The sequence below is a fragment of the Mesoplodon mirus genome (assembly GCF_964341445.2).
Source record: "Mesoplodon mirus genome assembly, chromosome: 5".
NCBI lineage: Eukaryota > Metazoa > Chordata > Mammalia > Artiodactyla > Ziphiidae > Mesoplodon > Mesoplodon mirus.
Window position 1 is genome coordinate 166,285,599 of NC_138980.1, and position 20,132 is coordinate 166,305,730.

The 20,132-nt window shown below is 34.5% G+C and overlaps 1 protein-coding gene across 2 annotated transcripts in view; it reads left to right on the top strand.

Annotated features, from left to right (window-relative positions):
- The window catches only part of CDH12 (cadherin 12), a gene marked incomplete at its 3' end in the record, with an annotated part of 289,043 nt that overhangs the window by 87,597 nt on the left and 181,314 nt on the right, over window positions 1–20,132 (top strand). For both annotated transcript variants that reach the window (XM_082623654.1, XM_082623655.1), the window contains exon 2: window positions 9,840–10,134. In XM_082623654.1, the coding sequence (XP_082479780.1) occupies window positions 9,840–10,134 (295 nt within the window). The remainder of the gene's footprint in view (window positions 1–9,839; window positions 10,135–20,132) is intronic.

Sequence of the window (20,132 nt, forward strand, 5' to 3'; positions counted from 1 at the left end):
ATAAGAATACATTTCTTTTTTTCTGCAGCAGTTTCTAAAATATAATCTGAGAGATGTTAGTAAACACTTAACTTTAGATTAGCTTTCTCAAAACTTTTAGACGCTGGAGTTCAGGTTTGCTTACACACCGAAGCTAGTCCTCGGTATCTTTTTTAAGCCTCTCTTGGCATCTCATTTTCACGCTCCATCTGAGATGACTTGGAAAACATCAGAAAATAACAACACCACTTCCAGAAAACAACTGCCTGGACAGTGCATATTTCTATAGCTATCATTTATGGAACTCTCTGGGAGAAATTTTATTTTAAGTGTCAATACTAAAAGATGGTATTATGGGATTTAGCTGCTTCAGTCAATAAATATAGTCAGTACCTACTCAGAAACAGTTTTTTTTTTTAAATAATCAGAATAAGAAATATTTCTTGCATTATTTTTAAATCACTATAAAGGAAAATAATTTTATCCTTGTGGATTGTTATCTTACATGGAGATTAAAGCCACCATGTAAAATGGCATCATGTGATTGTTCATAGTTAACACAACCCAAAGATTCAGCAAGTGAATCCTTCTGTAACCCTCCCACCTGTTAAATGCAAATAAAACTGAGAAGTAGCTTCATAATGTAAGCTAAGCCTGAGTTGCATTGCTAAAAATTTAAGAAACCAATTTCATCTGTAGACATCAAGTTCTGGAATCATTCAAGATTCACAATTTTTTGATTCATAAAAGTTACATTTTTGGTCTTTATAATTACCCTTCTATTTATATTTACCTGTTTATTTAAGGAATTAAGACAACACACACATATTCATCACATTGTTTATAAAAGGATAAGCAAAACCCATTGAATCATTCAATTTCCTTTGAACAAATGCAATACAGATATTAAAAAATAATTCTGAAAAATTTCAAATTATACTGAAAATCATTATGGTATATTTTTATTGAAAATGTTGACTCGTTTCTCATTTTTATATCATGTATATATGTATTTATAATCAGATAATATTATATATACATATAAAACATATACAAACATATTTCTATATGTATACCCTTTCATTTATATATGAATATATGTGTATATATAATGGAAAGGGTGTAAAATGATAAAAGAAGTTATCTCTAAGTAAGGGGGTGATAGGGATTTTTATGTTAGTTTACAACATAAACTATTATGTTATATATGTTCTCTATTCAAATTATTTTATATGAGATACAAAGCAAATTCTACATTACCCAACATCAGGCCAACATCATTTATTTAACATTAGAATTGACGTTGCATAAATACCAATACTTTTAGCTAGTCACCCATGTACTGGACTCAATCAATACTGAATAACTAATTTTATTTAATTTATTTATTTAAAAAATATCTTTATTGGAGTATAATTGCTTTACAGTGTTGTGTTAGTTTCTGTTGTACAACAGAGTGAATCAGCTATATGAATCCATATATCCCCATATCCTGTCCCTCTTGAGCCTCCCTTACACCTTCCCTATCCCACCCCTCTAGGTGGTCCGAAAGCATCAAGCTGATCTCCCTGTGCTATTCAGCAGCTTCCCACTAACCATTCATTTTACATTTGGTACTGAATAACTAGTTTTTAACATTGCCTGTCAATGCTGGGTACTGCAGGTGATCTTCTTTAAGGTATTAACCTGCAATGAACTGTTGTAACCATTCTAATCCTCTCAAGAATTTTACATTCATCAAGCTCATTTTCAGTTCAAATTTAACGTATTTTCACATATTTCTTCTGAAAATTTAATCTCTGAAAAACCCAAATTTAAATTAGAAGGAAAAGGTAAAAGTGTAAAGAGTAGCAGCAACTGAATTTAATTTGGATCTTGAATAGAGCTGAAAAGACATTTGCTTTTTTATTCTTATGTCAGTTTGAAAAGAAAACAATTCTGATTTGGGCTAAATGAAAATTTTTTTTGATGACTCTACTTGGATTACATTGTAAAAACCTACTTAGAATTTTCACTTGTTTCCACAATATTACCACATATTCTTTGGAGCCATTGGCAAAATGGATCCAGTTTATAAAGCCATTGCTTTTGCATTGGGCTTTTGCTTGTCTCATATCTTTAGATAAATTTGAAAGTAAAAGCAAATGTTCATGTGTTGAATATCTTTAATAGTATGGATGAAAATTGTAATTTGAAATTCCTAAGTTCAAAGGACATTTCTCTACAGATTGATTTTATGCTTGAAACTTCCTATGCTTCACAGCAGTTCATAAAATATTGGGAGAAAAAAACTTCTTCCTGTCATTCTTTGAAATTTTCCTTAGACTTCAGTAAAATATGCAGAAACTTTAAAGAAAAATCAAAACCTTGTACCCCCTTATAGTTTTCTTATTGTTTAAATTATATCATTTACCCAGTACAAATCCTTTGCTTATGCTCTTTATTTTTATTTTTTTTTATTATTTTTTATTTTTTTAGCCACATCTTTTTTTTTCTTTTTATTAGTTTCTGCTTTATAACAAAGTGAATCAGTCATACATATACATCTGTTCCCACATCCCTTCCCTCTTGTGTCTCCCTCCCTCCCACCCTCCCTATCCCACCCCTCCAGGCGGTCACAAAGCACTGAGCTGATCTCCCTGTGCTCTGCGGCTGCTTCCCACTATCTATCTACCTTACGTTTGGTAGTGTATATATGTCCATGCCTCTCTTTCGCTTTGGCACAGCTTACCCTTTCCCCTCCCCATATCCTCAAGTCCATTCTCAAGTAGGTCTGTGTCTTTATTTCTATTTTACTCCTAGGTTCTTCATGACATATTTTTTTTCTTAAATTCCATATATATGTGTTAGCATATGGTATTTGTCTTTCTCTTTCTGACTTACTTCACTCTGTATGACAGACTCTAGGTCTATACACCTTATTACAAATAGCTCAGTTTCGTTTCTTTCTATGGCTGAGTAATATTCCATTGTATATATGTGCCACATCTTCTTTATCCATTCATCCAATGATGGAAACTTAGGTTGTTTCCATCTACGGGCTATTGTGAATAGAGCTGCAATGAACATTTTGGTACATGTCTCTGTTTGAATTATGGTTTTCTAAGGGTATATGCCTAGTAGTGGGATTGCTGGGTCATATGGTAGTTCTATTTGTAGTTTTTTAAGGAACCTCCATACTGTTCTCCATAGTGGCTGTACCAATTCACATTCCCACCAGCAGTGCAAGAGTGTTCCCTTTTCTCCACACCCTCTCCAGCATTTATTGTTTCTAGATTTTTTGATGATGGCCATTCTGACTGGTATGAGATGATATCTCATTGTAGTTTTGATTTGCATTTCTCTAATGATAAATGATATTGAGCATTCGTTCATGTGTTTGTTGGCAGTCTGTATATCTTCTTTGGAGAAATGTCTATTTAGGTCTTCTGCCCATTTTTGGATTGGGTTGTTTGTTTTTTTGCTATTGAGCTGCATGAGCTGCTCATAAATTTTGGAGATTAATCCTTTGTCAGTTGCTTCATTTGCAAATATTTTCTCCCATTCTGAGGGTTGTCTTTTGGTCTTCTTTATGGTTTCCTTTGCTGTGCAAAAGCTTTGAAGTTTCATTAGGTCCCATTTGTTTATCTTTGTTTTTATTTCCATTTCTCTAGGAGGTGGGTCCAAAAGGATCTTGCTGTGATTTATGTCATAGAGTTTTCTGCCTATGTTTTCCTCTAAGAGTTTGATAGTTTCTGGCCTTACATTTAGGTCTTTAATTCATTTTGAGCTTATTTTTGTGTATGGTGTTAGGGAATGATCTAATCTCATACTTGTACATGTCCCTGTCCAGTTTTCCCAGCACCACTTATTGAAGAGGCTGTCCTTTCTCCACTGTACATTCCTGCCTCCTTTATCAAAGATAAGGTGACCATATGTGCGTGGGTTTATCTCTGGGCTTTCTACCCTGTTCCATTGATATATATTTCTGTTTTTGTGCCAGTACCACACTGTCTTGATTACTGTAGCTTTGTAGTATAGTCTGAAGTCAGGGGGCCTGATTCCCCCAGCTCCGTTTTTCATTCTCAAGATTGCTTTGGCTATTCGGGGTATTTTGTTTTTCCAAACAAATTTTGAAATTTTTTGTTCTAGTTCTGTGAAAAATGCCAGTGGTAGTTTGATAGGGATTGCATTGAATCTGTAGATTGCTTTGGGTAGTAGAGTCATTTTCACAATATTGATTCTTCCAATCCAGGAACATGATATATCTCTCCATCTATTTGTATCATCTTTAATTTATTTCATCAGTGTCTTATAATTTTCTGCATACAGGTATTTAGTCTCCTTAGGTAGGTTTATTCCTAGATATTTTATTCTTTTTGTTGCAATGGTAAATGGGAGTGATTTTTTTTTTTTTTTTTTTTTTTTGCGGTACGCGGGCCTCTCACTGTTGTGGCCCCTCCCATTTTGGAGCACAGGCTCCGGACATGCAGGCTCAGCTGCCATGGCTCACGGGCCCAGCCGCTCCGTGGCATGTGGGATCTTCCCAGACCGGGACATGAACCCGTGTCCCCTGCATCGGCAGGCAGACTCCCAACCACTTCGCCACCAGGGAAGCCCGGGAGTGATTTCTTGATTTCACTTTCAGATTTTCCATCATCAGTGTACAGGAATGCCAGAGATTTCTATGCATTAATTTTTTAACCTGTTACAATACTGAATTCATTGATTAGCTCTATTAGTTTTCTGGTAGCATCTTTAGGATTCTCTATGTATAGTATCATGTCATCTGCAAATAGTGACAGCTTTACTTCTTCTTTTCCAATTTGGATTCCTTGTATTTCCTTTTCATCTCTGATTGCTGTGGCTGAAACTTCCAAAACTAGGTTGAATAAGAATGGTGAGAGTGGGCAGCCTTGTCTTGTTCCTGATCTTTGTGTAAATTGTTGCAATTTTTCACCATTGAGGACAATGTTAACTGTGGGTTTGACATATATGGCTTTTATTTTGTTGAGGAAAGTTCCATCTATGCCTACTTCCTGCAGGGTTTTTGTCATAAATGTGTGTTGAATTTTGTCGAAAGCTTTCTCTGCATCTATTGAGATGATCATATGGTTTTTCTCCTTCAATTGGTTAATATGGTGTATCACATCGATTGATTTGCATATATTGAAGAATCCTTGCATTCCTGGAATAAACCCCACTTGATCATGGTGTATGATCCTTTTAATGTGCTGTTGCATTCTGTTGGCTAGTATTTTGTTGAGGATTTTTGCATCTATGTTCATCAGTGATATTAGACTGTAGATTTCTTTCTTGGTGACATCCTTGCCTTGTTTTGGTATCAAGGTGATGGTGGCCTCATAGAATGAGTTTGGGAGTGCTCCTCCCTCTGCTATATTTTGGAAGAGTTTGAGAAGGATAGGTGTTAGCTCTTCTCTAAATGTTTGATAGAATTCTCCTGTGAAGCCATCTGGTCCTGGGCTTTTGTTTGTTGGAAGATTTTTAATCACAGTTTCAATTTCAGTGCTTGTGTTTGGTCTATTCATATTTTCTATTTCTTCCTGAGTCAGTCTTGGCAGGTTGTGCTTTTCTAAGAATTTGTCCATTTCTTCCAGGTTGTCCATTTTATTGGCATAGAGTTGCTTGTAGTAATCTCTCATGATCTTTTGTATTTCTGCAGTGTCAGTTGTTACTTCTCCTTTTTCATATCTAATTCTACTGATTTGAGTCTTCTCCCTTTTTTTCTTGATGTGTCTGGCTATTGGTTTATCAATTTTGTTTATCTTCTCAAAGAACCAGCTTTTAGTTTTATTGTTCTTTGCTATCATTTCCTTCATTTCTTTTTCATTTATTTCTGATCTGATCTTTATGATTTCTTTCCTTCTGCTAACTTTGGGTTTTTTTTGTTCTTCTTTCTCTAATTGCTCTAGGTGCAGGATCATGTTGTTTACTCGAGATGTTTCCTGTTTCTTAAGGTGGGATTGTATTGCTATAAACTTACCCCTTAGGACTGCTTTTGCTGCGTCCCATAGGTTTTGGATCATCGTGTCTCCATTGTCATTTGTTTCTAAGTTTTTTTTTATTTGATTTCTTCAGTGATCATTTCGTTATTAAGTATTGTATTGTATTGTTTAGCCTCCATGTGTTTATATTTTTTACAGATCTTTTCCTGTAATTTGTGTCTAGTCTCATAGCATTGTGGTCGGAAAAGATACTTGATACAATTTCAATTTTCTTAAATTTACCAAGGCTTGATTTGTGACCCAAGATATGATCTATCCTGGATAATGTTCCATGAGCACTTGACAAAAATGTGTATTCTGTTGTTCTTGTATGGAATGTCCTATAAATATCAATTAAGTCCATCTTCTTTAATGTATCATTTAAAGCTTGTGTTTCTTATTTATTTACACTTTGGATGATCTGTCCATTGGTGAAAGTGGGGTGTTAAAGTCCCCTACTATGAGTGTGTTACTGTCAATTTCCCCTTTTATGGCTGTTAGTATTTGCCTTATGTATTGAGGTGCTCCTATGTTGGGTGCATAAATATTTACAATTGTTATATCTTCTTCTTGGATTGATCCCTTTATCGTTATGTAGTGTCCTTCTTTGTCTCTTCTAATAGTCTTTATTTTAAAGTCTATTTTGTCTGATATAAGAATTGCTACTCCAGCTTTCTTTTGATTTCCATTTGCATGGAATATCTTTTTCCATCCCCTTACTTTCAGTCTGTATGTGTCTCTAGGTCTGAAGTGGGTCTCTTGTAGACAGCATTTATATGGGTCTTGTTTTTGTATCCATTCAGCCAATCTGTGCCTTTTGGTGGGAGCATTTAGTCCATTTACATTTAAGGTAATTATTGATATGTATGTCCCTATTCCCATTTCCTTAATTATTTAGTTTCATTATTGTAGGTCTTTTCCTTCTGTTTTTTTTCTTGCCAAAGAAGTTCCTTTAGCATTTGTTGTAAAGCTGATTTTGTGGTGCTGAACTCTCTCAGCTTTTGCTTGTCTGTAAAGGTTTTAATTTCTCCATCAAGTCTGAATGAGATCCTTGCTGGGTAGAGTAATCTTGGTTGCAGGTATTTCTCCTTCATCACTTTAAATATGTCCTGCCACTCCCTCTGGCTTGTAGAGTTTCTGCTGAGAGATCAGCTGTTAACCTGATGCAGATTCCCTTGTGTGTTATTTGTTGTTTTTCTCTTACTGCTTTTAATATGATTTCCTTGTGTTTAATTTTTGACAGTTTGATTTATATGTGTCTTGGTGTATTTCTCCTTGGATTTATTCTGTATGGGACTCTGTGCCTCCTGGACTTGATTAACTATTTTTTTTCCCATATTAGGGAAGTTTTCAACTATAATCTCTTCAAATATTTTCTCAGTCCCTTTCTTTTTGTCTTCTTCTTCTAGAACCCCTGTAATTCGAATGTTGGTGCATTTAATGTTTTCCCAGAGATCTCTGTGACTGTCCTTTGTTCTTTTCATTCTTTTTTCTTTATTTTGCTCTGCAGCCGTTACTTCCACTATTTTATCTTCCACGTCACTTATCCATTCTTCTGCCTCAGTTATTCTGCTATTGATCCCATCTAGAGTATTTTTCATTTCTTTTATTGTGTTTTTAATCGATGCTTGATTCATCTTTAGTTCTTCTAGGTCCTTGTTAACTGTTTCTTGCATTTTGTCTCTTCTATTTCCAAGATTTTGGATCATCTTTACTATCATTATTCTGAATTCTTTTTCAGGTAGAGTGCCTTTTACCACTTCATTTGTTAGGTCTGCTGTGTTTTTATCTTACTCCTTCACCTGCTGTGTGTTTTTCTGTCTTCTCATTTTGCTTATCTTACTGTGTTTGGGGTCTCCTTTTTGCAGGCTGCAGGTTCGTAGTTCCCGTTGTTTTTGGTGTCTGACCCCAGTGGCTAAGGTTGGTTTAGTGGGTTGTGTAGGCTTCCTGGTGGAGGGGACTAGTGCCTGTGTTCTGGTGGATGAGGCTGGATCTTGTTTTTCTGGTGGACAGGTCCACGTCTGGTGTTGTGTTTTGGGGTGCCTGTGGCCTTATTATATTTTTAGACAGCCTCTCTGCTAATGGGTGTTGTTGTGTTCCTGTCTTGCTAATTTCTTGGCATAGGGTGACCAGCACTATAGCTTACTCGTCGTTGACTGAAGCTGGGTGCTGGTGTTGAGATGGAGATCTCTGGGAGATTTTCACCGCTTGATATTATGTGGAGCTGGGAGGTCTCTTATGGAAGCTAAAGCATAATGTTGAGTTTAAGAGAAAAGATGTAGCCAAGTTGAGTTTTTTTTGTTTTGGTATTACTAATATGAATACACAGAACGCCTATTTGCAAAGGATAAGTATATAATTTAAAATATTTTCAAAGCTTTTATGTTGTGTTGAAGCACTAAGAAAAACAACTCATTTTACCCCAAATTTTGCAAAACACCTATACTTGTGTGAAAATTTTAAGACACAGCCCAAATGGTATGGTCACATTAAAAGTTTAACAATTTTTCTTTGACTGATCCTTTGACTGGAATGAGCTTTTAAAAATAAAAATTTGAACATTGAAATCAGATGGCTGTACCTAAATGATTGAGAATAATTTGAAATATTTTAGATCAGCATTTGGATAAAAAATAATATTATTTATAAGAATATGTATCATTTTTAATTTAAATAGAATGTAAATTTATATTATTTATGAAATATATGAGTACACATATTCTTAGAGAATTATATATAATGAAATATTTATATCATATTATTTATCTACATAAATTTATTCTTGGATAATTTATAGATCTCCAAGGCTATGTCCATCTATCATTAATTCTTGGACTCCAGATTGAAAAACACTTATTTACAGTATCACAATAATAATTTCTCTTCTCTTTGGTCCTCTCCCCTATTATATTGATGTGTGCCTTATTCCATACTGTATTATAGTGAATTATACATGTGTTGAATTTCAAAAGAACTTAGCAGAAATTTAAAATTTTTCTATATTATAACATTTCAAATATATAGAATGGATTAGGGCTAACCATTTGCCTGTGAATCTGAAAGTATAATCAGTTATTCTACCTATTGCTTGGCTGAGTAATACTGAATAACTGGTTGAGAGTCAGTCTGTTAAAATGAGATACTCTATAGTACATATCTCAAATTGACCTGGTATGCTAAAACTCTCCTCTCCTTTCAAATGAAAAGGCTCAGTGTTTTCTGATTTTTTTTTTTCTTTACCATATGTCTCACTGGATTCATGTCACTGAATTCTAGCCTCATAGTATTTGGAAGTTGTATGATTTAATATATATGAACTAATTTATTTTAATACAACAATCATTTAAAATGAAACTCTAAGTACATTTAAGAGTTGTGCGTTTCATTTTATGAAAATTTTATCCCCCAAAGTATATAAAAGAAGTAAATGTTCAAAATAGTTGTATTTATGCATGTTGATGGATTTGGGGCTGTACTTCTAACCTCTGTAATGCATGGAGAAATAAGAAGGATTGACAGGAGAATGGATGAAAGGATAAGGATATGATCTATTTATGTGATAAGTCAAAAGCCTATATGATTAAATTGGAAGGTAAACAGTGGAATCTCTGAGATATATATATATATATATATATATATATATATATATATATATATATATATGTATATATATGTGTCCACCATACATTTTTTTCAACTTATTTTTGTGTTAAAACTCTTTATAATCAAAAAATTGGTGGGAAAAAAAGGAAAGAAAAACATAGGATTTTGGTTTACCTTTTCTGGTAAATTATACTGCAGGTATGGCTTTTTAACGTGGGGCCATCCCTTTAATGGTGTTTCTCTGTCTCTCTTTCTCTCTCTCTCTCCCTAAAGCTCCATTCTGACTTAGATAAGGGAGAGGGCACTGTTAAATACACCCTCTCAGGAGATGGCGCTGGCACCGTTTTTACCATTGATGAGACTACAGGGGACATTCATGCAATAAGGAGCCTGGATAGAGAAGAAAAACCTTTCTACACACTTCGTGCTCAGGCTGTGGATATAGAAACCAGGAGGCCCCTAGAGCCTGAATCAGAATTCATCATCAAAGTGCAGGATATTAATGATAATGAACCAAAGTTTCTGGATGGACCTTATATTGCTAGTGTCCCAGAAATGTCTCCTGTGGGTGAGTAAGTGAATCAAAATTCTGTCTGATGAGATGAGGCATTTTCAACATTTATTTTCTCCAGGTTGATGGAAATATCTTGTTTGTAACTCAGAAGATTATTCCTGCACTGTAGAGGATACAATTAATTTCATTTACCTTTTTTTCTACTTAACTATTTTTTCTTCCTGCTCCATTCTAAATTTATGAATAGATACATAAATATCTAGGATATATAACATTCTTCACTATTTTACAATCTTTGCATTTCCCTGAATTCATGGAATTCCTTTGTACTTTAAGTACATAACTCACTTTGTACCATAATTGATTGTCAGTGCAAATTCAGATGCCTACACAGTGCTGGAGGTAACACCAAATACCAGATAGTCATTCTTCACTCAAAATAAATTATCCAAAGTATGTATTGCATCTGAGTCTCAAAGTGGTTCAGAAAGGGATGTGTTGCATTCTTTGTAGCTATCCATAGAGACTCTGAGAAAAGGAATTGTACCCTTTGTGGCTATAAGTAACCTACAGTAGTTATTCCATCAAACTAGGAAACAAATATCTTTATGAAGTTATTACTAGAATAAATTTACAGTTAAGCTATAGTATCATCATCATTCTTAATAATTTAAATAAAATATAAATTCAACAACTTCAATTCTCAAAGTCCTATAATATGTGTTTTAAGGTCAATGAGTTAAGGATTCCAGCTTTACTGACAAGTTTTAATTATAAATTTTATTTTTTAGTCACCACTGCCAATCACTCAATTTATTTCATAATAACTTCTGGTTTCTAGCACATGTGTAAGATAAAGCTACTCATCACTTCTAGGTTTCAATTTGAAACTCTCATATATGATCCATTGTTACTATTTCCCATGTGTGACATTTCTCAGAGGGCTTCTGCTGTCCCCACAACCATCCCAGACATGCAAAGAAGATTGCACAGACTACCCTAAAGGCAGATGCAGGTTAGTGGCTGTAGGAGTTGTCACATGGATTTACCATAAATGCACTTGAAATTGTGTCTGTGACCTTATCAGGCATTCAAAGACCATATTCTTTCCTTCACCTAAGAAATCAGCTCAGAGTTCACTTCAATTTAAAATTTTTGTATGCATATTCAGGGCTGCAAATCTTTTATTCAGTTTCTGCCATTTTTTTTTGAGCTTCCTCTTTTACACGGTGCTATGATTCCTACAGATTTAGAAATACAACTGGGAAAATGTATTAGAAACTAGCCCCTGAAAATGGGGACAGCTGTTTTTAAAATCGTGTCTTGGTTTTACAGGGGCAGAAAAATGCAGAGAGTACTTTGAGGAAAAGTATGACCTTTAAGAAGACAATGCTATCCAGTACATAAATTCTTTAACCTGATGCTTATTTCATGTAAATTGGAAATATTTACACGAATTTATGGCCTTTAGTGACACTTTATTACTGAAACAGCATCCTTAAAGCAAACACACACATCCCTCTACAGTATTAGAAAGTTCTGTCTTGTTAGATAAACAATTAGGTTTTTTGTGGTGCCAATTAAGATAAAGGATAGGATCGCAGAGCTGAGCCCTTATATAAGAAGTTTGCAGGTAGTGCCTGAAGAGAGAAATAAATCTGGAAAATCAGTCAAAGTGTAGGTGAGTGAGAGAACAAAGTGAGCCCAGCTTTAGTACTGGGGTGACACAGAATTTGCTGTGCTGCCAAGAGTTATCAGAAAGATCTATACAAGAATAGGTTCTTTAAAATGTTTTCCCATGTACCGTAACTGAAATTTCTCATTGGTTATTCAAGAGACCTTAGTAAATACCTCAACTGATTTTCAATGCACCCTCCCTTTTAATTTTTTTTTTAATAACAGAACAGTATTTCTTTTGAATGTGGAACCATAACATATGAGTTCACCCAGGTATTCTTGGACTATATTAACATAATATGCCCTTTTCAAATAAATACTAAGAAGTAGAAACACCACTTGCAAATTCAGTATTAGAAATGAAATACCTATCAGGCAGTACTTTTGCCATCCTCTGGAATCCTGCCTATACACCTGTAACCAAATACATCCGTTAGAGACCCAGTTAGATTTGCAGTATTTCTTGTTTTGGCTTTTACCTGAGCAACTTAAAGCTAGCCAGAAGCTGCTGTGCATCCAGACATAACATGTATGTCCATAGAGACCCTGAACTCCATTCCCAAGCACACCATTCTTACCCTATGGAAATGGTTTAGTGCCCTAAGTCACTCTATCTAATGAGTATTCTTTTCTTTATTTTCTTTTTCCACATTCCTTCTAGGCAATTTGTGCTTCTCTATCATTTTCCTTGGAATATTAAAATAATGTTTAGTCAACACCAGATAGAACTAGCCATGGTGTATTGGGCAATATAGCTATTGCAGCAAATCTCACTGTTGTCTTTGTATATCTGTGCTTGAGGTATCCTCTAGGAGGTAACTGTCCTTTCCCAATAACTGAGAATGTTCTTATTTCACTTTTAATAAAAGACTCAACCAATTTAAAAAGAATATAGTAAAATAGCTTATTGTGTAATAGAAAAGGTCAAGAAATAGTCTGTTAGGCAAATGTCAGTTTATTAATAATGGATTGTACATCTGAAAATATGATGAACGATTAAACCAGGAATGAAAAAAGCTAACAGGAAAATTATAAAAAACATAACTCTACAAAGGAAGGATGGTGGTGAGCAGGGTGGGTGAAGATTTTAAAGGAAAATCAGTATTTAAGATTATAAGACTATGGAATATATTTAGTTCCCAAAAGTTGAAGGAAATTCTCATGAATCTATAAATTGTTTAAGAGAAAGGTCACTTTGTCACTTTGCTACATCCAATATGCCATGGAAGTAATTGATATTCACAGATAAAGTGCTTTTACTCTGACCTAAGGAAATTACTTAATGATCCAGATATTCCCCAACTCAGAGTTTCTCCTTGGAGACAAATTTGAACATTATGAATGTGGTCTTAATTCTGTAAGATCACTAGAGTAACAATGAATTACAGTAATGTGCCTTCTTTAATATCTGATGATTTTGCATCAGTAGAGTGTGCAGTTTAAGTTACTTTTCCGAGAGTGTTGACATATTTAACATCTTTAAATCCTTATTCATACCTGCATTGTCTTCCTCAGCCTGAGCTAAACCAGTTTTAGGCTGCTGATTTGGTTATTCGTAACCAGGTCCCTATGATACATTTTATAGATGTCAATTGTGAATCATAATTTATTAAGTTAAGACCTACCATGTCCTGAGCAATAGGTAGGGACCAGGTGACCTAATAGACATTTGCATTCCTTGTTTTATTTAACTATTACAATAACTCCGCGCAGTGTTGTTTACTATTTGATGTTTATTTTTCTATGAAAATTCCTGTGGATCAGAAAGTAGGAATTACTCCCAGGCTCTTTAGAACAAAGTTAATTGCAATCAGTTGTACCCTTTTTCTAGGGTTAGTGGTTTCTAAAATTTCTTTGGGAGCTTTAAATTCATTTTTTAATCTCAGATGAACTTGTAAAGACTTTGGAATTCATGTTATATTATTGTATTATGTTATAATTTGAGGGTGGGGGTCTATGCTTAAAACAAAAAATCTGAGGAATATAGCTCTTATCCACTGATTTAAAAAATATGTTTAGAAAAATTTAAATAAAACAGGATATACCTAAAGGAAATTATACTGCTGGTTTCATAGAAAAGTAAATAACATGTACCCCCTTGCTTTTTTCTATGAATTGTATTTTGATTTACATTGAGTTTGGGGATATATTCCAAGATGAAATTGTTGGTGGAGTTTTTGGTAGGTTATTAAACAGAGAATATTTTCTACATGGTCACACTTAAATAGTCCAACTCCAAGAAGGAAATAGTGAAGACTGTGATTATAGTTAATATTAATTTATTATATCTTTATTATGATTTTGAAACATATGTAAATCTCCACACTTCCTTGCTTTCATGGAAGTGTTATAGAAAAAGAAACCAAAAAATGATAGAAAACACTCTATTATACAAGCCAGCCGTGGCCACATAGAGCAGCTCAAGTAATATAGAATGAACAGGCAAACTATCATTGGTTTCTATCTGTGCCCCATAAGCACAGGACTACCTTGTTAGGAGACTGGAGAAAGAATGTTGGCTGTTTTCTACAAATAAAGACATTCTCCTCATACAACCAAAATACATTTATTAAAATCAGGAAATTAACATTAATGCATTATTACAATCCAATCCTTAGACTCTGTTCAAGCTTCATCAATTGTCTCCACAGTGTCTTATATAATAAAATGTTCAAGGTCAAAATCACCTACTGCATTTAAATGCCAGATTTCTTTAGTTTCCTTCAGTCTGGAACAGTTCTTGACTTTTCTTGACTTCCATAAGCCTAACATGTTTTTCCTGACCAGTTATTTTTTAGAATGCCCATCATATTGGGTATGTCTGATGTTTCATCATGTGAAAATTCAGCGTATGCATCTTTGTTAGGTATATCACGGAGGAGATGCTGTATTCTTCTTGTTGCATTCTGTCAGGTAGAACATAGTTTCAATTTGTCCTACTACTAATGATGTTCATTTTTATTACTTCACAAAGGTTGCATATTACTTATCTATTGCTGCATAATACATTGACTAAAAACTTGGCAATGTAAAATAATAAGCATCTATTTTCTCCCAGGAACATGGATATCCAGGAGTGGCTTAGCTGGGTACCTTTGACTCAAGGTCTCTCAAGAAATTGCATCCAATCTGTTTCCTGGGGCTATGGTCTTAACTGGGGTGAGGTAGGAAATTGCTTCCATGTTTGTTCATGCAGTTGTTGGCATGCCTCAGTCCCTTGCATGGACCTCACCACAGAGCTACCTCGCAATATGGCATCTGCCTGGCTCCAGGATGAGCTATCTAAGAGAGAGCTAGAGAGAGAGAGAACATCTATGATCAAAGCCACAGCCTATTTATAATCTAATCTTGAAAGTGATACATTATCATTTCTGCCATATTCTAATTGTTATAAGTAAGTCCCATCCACATTCAGAGAATGGAATTACACAAGAGCATGAATACATGGAAGCTGGAATCTCTGAGGGCCCTCTCTACCTACCACAGTCCACCACTGTCCCCAAAGTATGTCATACAACATATACTCAGCCCCTTTCTAGGACCCTAAAATCTGTTTTCCCCTTATTGTATTAGTTCATATTCCAGAAACTCATCATATAACTTAAGTCCAAGTGCAAATGAGGTTCCTCAGACTTATTTCCTCTTGATCTGTAGACCTGTGATGCTAAAGAGACCAGCTGCTTATCTCACATACACCCAACGTACAATGGTGAGATAAGCACAGGATAACTTCTGTAGACATTTCTGTTAAAAAAAGAGGGAAAAGGCACAGAACAAAAAAGAGTTACTGGGCCATGACATTTCTGAAATCTAGCTGGTAAATGCTGAATGCTCTTTGATTAGGTACAAGGGCTGGGAATATTTGTCCACAGATCTCAGCTCCACTATCTGGGCTATTGATTCTCCATTCTGAGTAACCCTTTCTTTTTCATGAAATATAGCATGTACTTGAAACTAAGGAACTCTCTTTGTTGGCTTCCTGCCAATTGAATTCAAGGGGTCTAAAGACCTTTCCTCACTGTACAATCTCCAACTCTCCTTCTTCAGTCCACTCTTGTGATACTTCTACATGTAGAACTATTCTTAAGAACTGTGTAGGTGCTATGGCTATCCCAGGAGTCCTCCCTCACTCTGCTCTGGCTTCAGTACCTTGATTTGGTCTATTGCAGCTTCTCCCCAACTCCTCCAATTGCCTATCTCTGCCAGCACAAAAGTTCAGCTAGGCTTTAGCACTAGCACTAAACTTGATTCTTACAGGGACTTAGGGTGTTTCTAGAAGTGCTTACCTCCAAGTTGTATTTTCCACATGCATTAACAACGTTTAAATCATTCGTTTTGAATTTCCTCCATAATTTATTGAGCTGAGACCAAATTTTGATATGAGAGGCCAAAAATGACCTAGGAAGTAGTTGTTAAGGCCAGAAGCTGAAATAAATATACTGGTTTTTCAAAAAAAGAAATTTTCCATATTGGGACATATCTTTTCTATTCATAGTCAATGAAAGAAGATTTATACAGAGAGACAGAGGACAAATCTCTGTTGTAACATGTTCTAGCCATACACTGTGTGGGCACTGAACTTAAGAGTCCAAGTCCATGCTCTACCATTTCCTAGTTGTGAGGATTTGCGTAGGTTATTTGACCTCATTGTGCTTTGGTTTTCTTACTTATAAGTGAGGAATAAAAATACCTTATTCCCAGAGGTATACTGCAAGTAGTAAAGGAGAAAATGTATAACTAGCACTGATCCCAATGTCTGAAAAAAAATGTAATCAATAAATGGGGGAGGATCCTGTTAATAATTTGACTATCATTCTCAGGAAAGTAGCAGGAGAATGCCTAACCTGTAGACATCCCAGCTAATTATTTTACCCCTTTTTCTATATTGTCCCTCCCTGTGACACACGAGCTCGTTATTTACTATTTTTTTTCAAACTATGCCAAGTCTATATAAGAACCTAATAGACTTTCTATCCCAATTTACATTTACTTTGGTGTAGAGTACTCTTTTCTCTTATGTATAGAGACAAGCTGTTGATTTGTAAGAAACACCAATTATCAGATGACACCTTTGCTTTGCAATCTGCTGAGTGACTTTCACACATTTGATGAAATTGAGCAAGGCCATGATCCCTCTGGTGTCAGCTGCAAAGTGTCCACAGCACACAGCACAGCAAAACCATTTTCAGGGCCATCGAATGTTATGACTATGTGTTCCAGGAGCGTTTTATCCCTCTGTTTGATTTCTATGTTTTTATTAGTGGTACAATTGCAAAGGTAACACTATTGACGATGTTTGTGTGGCCTTGAGAGAAGCGTATGAATTGTTTTAGTAGCAGCACAGTGTGTCCCGAAACATAAACTGTTCTACATTGATAGTTGCTTTAGCAGCCCCTGATCAGCCATAAATGTTAAAAATTAACAAGAAGTTCCTTTTTTTTTTCCTAACCACCAAATGGCTCTAAGTGTTAAATAAATGTTAGCAGAAGCTGCTTCTTGGCCACTGAGTGGTTCAAAACATTAAACAGATTTTCAATGTATTACTCTTTTTCCAGCCTCCAAGTGGTTATAAACCTTAAATATGTTTTATAAAAACTGCTTTACCAGGATGTAGCAAGTCCAGCTACTAGCAAGATAGCTATCAACATCATTTTTCTTTAGAGTTGGCCTCCAGCTGTGGTACTGGTTTTCTGTTTTTTTTTTTTTTTTTTTTTTTTTAACTTATTTACTCTATTCTATTTATTTTTTGTACACAAAGGCAGGCAGGAAGCTACCTTGGCCCAATTGTCTCTTGCTTTATGATAAGTGATCATGGGAGAGTGGTTGCACATATCTAAACCCCTGCAGACAACGGAGAGTTCTCCGAGGTTCAATTGCTTGTACTGGGTATTCTACATAGATGTCAGCTCCATTTTCCAAAATAATTTTTTTTTCTGCTTTCCATTGTGCAATGTGTTGAGGTATGAAGGTATGAAGGTATGTTGAGGTATGAAGATGGGTATAAATTCCTTGGTATTAAGGAAAATAACTTCAAGCAACCAGACACTGATGGATTATACTAGTTGATCAAGGTAAAACTATTCCATCAAAAGAACAGACTCAAAGACAGACAAATTAACAAGACTACTAAGTTAATGTTATCTCTAACCCAAACATGATGAAGGACTGGAAATCTATGTCTGGAAATACCTCAGCATGACAACAACATGCAATTCAAAGACAGTAAAGAACATGTCACTATATAAAAAGTCTTTCTAGTAATTAGCAAAGAAAATCTGTTTATTTTAACCAAATTTACAATATCCAGAGTGGCACTGATTCAATTGAAAATATGAATCTGCTCTATTATTCCAGGCAGAGTAATTCATCAAGCCAAATAAATAATCAGAAAAGCTTTTATTTGTACAGAATCCAAGTGTTTTCCAAACCATATATTTTATTTTGCTAAATGTTTTATTCTATGTGTATGTTCAACAGATTCACAAATTTATGGGACACCTATTAAGTACCAGACACTTTTGGGAATTATGGTTAGAACCATGAGAAAAACAGACAAAACTTCTACCTTCAGAAAGCTTTCATTCCAAAGGTCTAGTGCAGGTTGCAGCAAACTACACCCTGTGAGCTTCAGGCACATCATCTCTTTTTATTGGGATACAGTCACACTTGTTCATTTATGTGTTATCTGTGGCTGATTTCACACTACAATGGCAGAGTTGGCCACAGAGACCAAATGGCCTGCAAAGACTGAAATATATATAGTCTGATCCTTCGTTTGTTGAGCCATGTGTTGGTGGATTATCAGAGTAAGTTAAGGTAAGGTCAACATTTTAAATAGATGCATGAAGAAGGAGAGTGTTTACTATAGAAAAAACTTCCTCAAAAAGTAAAAAAGAAAGAAAGAAAGAAAAAAGACAAATGGCAGGACCAGAGGGTAAATGAAGGGCAGAAACAAGTCCCACAGTAACAGGGTGCATGCAGCATGAAACTGTATACTCCCATTTAACTGGTGCTGAAAGGAATGTTTTGAATTTATTATAATTATGTAAGCACTGTCTTAAAGTATTAAAATTTCATGATAAAGTATTAATTTTTCTGTAAAACAATTCTTATTTCAATTACATAACCATATTTTTAAATTAAAAAGAATATTAAAACTGAAACTAAGAAGTTTGAAAGAAGAGAAACTCTAAATTGGGTTGAAACATTCTTTCCCCAATGATTTATCAGGATTCTTAAGTTCTTTGCCTCACTAGGAAAGTTGAAAATTACTGAAACCAAATTTGAAAACAACAGCCAGTATTAACAATTACTACCCAGTAAGGAAGTAAGGAAATTTCCTTAGAAAGTAAGATTGGTGAGTTGATCAAAGTTGGCACTATTTTCATTTCTGAACAAGAAACTGAAACTTGAAAACAACAAAAATATCAGTGACTACAAGTGTATAAATAATTAACAAAAATGAATATCAAAACATGGTACAATTTATTTAGTTGGCAATGGCACTAGAAGAAAAAGAAACATCAATTAAACTGTCAGCCATGTTAATTTTGCTTCTGAGAAAAACATTGTAATGGGATAATTTCATGAAATGCTTTGATGGCAAGAAAGTGCCAAACTATGATTAGCTACTGAACAATTCAAATTAAACAAGAAAGCAATTGGTGGCAGTCTGACTGACTATCGAGAGGTTTTGTTTCATGCCTTTTTCTTCGCTTTTTCCCTTTGTTTAATCAAGTATATGTTGTTTGACAGTGAAATGATTTATTGTAAAAACATTGTTAATGTGAGAATTTAGTGGAAACTTCACTATAAGACGAGAAAACATATTTCCATTTTTAAATCTTTTTAAAAATACCATTACCATTTCTGAAAAAAAATTGTCATCTCCAAACAAGTAATATTTTTGTAACTAATATTAAGTTCCTATTTAGCTAAAGGCCTCAGTTAAAAGCAATTTACTCATATTATTATGTTTATATTTCTATTGTCAACTATATTCATTTAGTATTTAAACTGAGTTCTCTTTCATTATTCTCATTTCTGCCCAGTTAGCCAGAGTGGATATTCTAGAATTTAACAAGGTCATGTAGATTTTACTACCTATATTTCTTATCATTTTTTACCTTAAAATAATAATCTGGTATATACCTAAACTAACAAAGAGTTCCAAACATCAGAAATACCAATGGGATTATAAATAATTCATTTTCTAGCAGTCTTAGTTTTGTACAAAAATGCGCTTGAAAACAATGGATAGAAATTCTATTTTGTATTTTTTAAATTGTGAATTATGTGTCACCTGAACAGTAACAGACCGCCCTGCCCAATTACTAAGAACACTATTTTCATATGTTAATTCCCAATAACAGAAG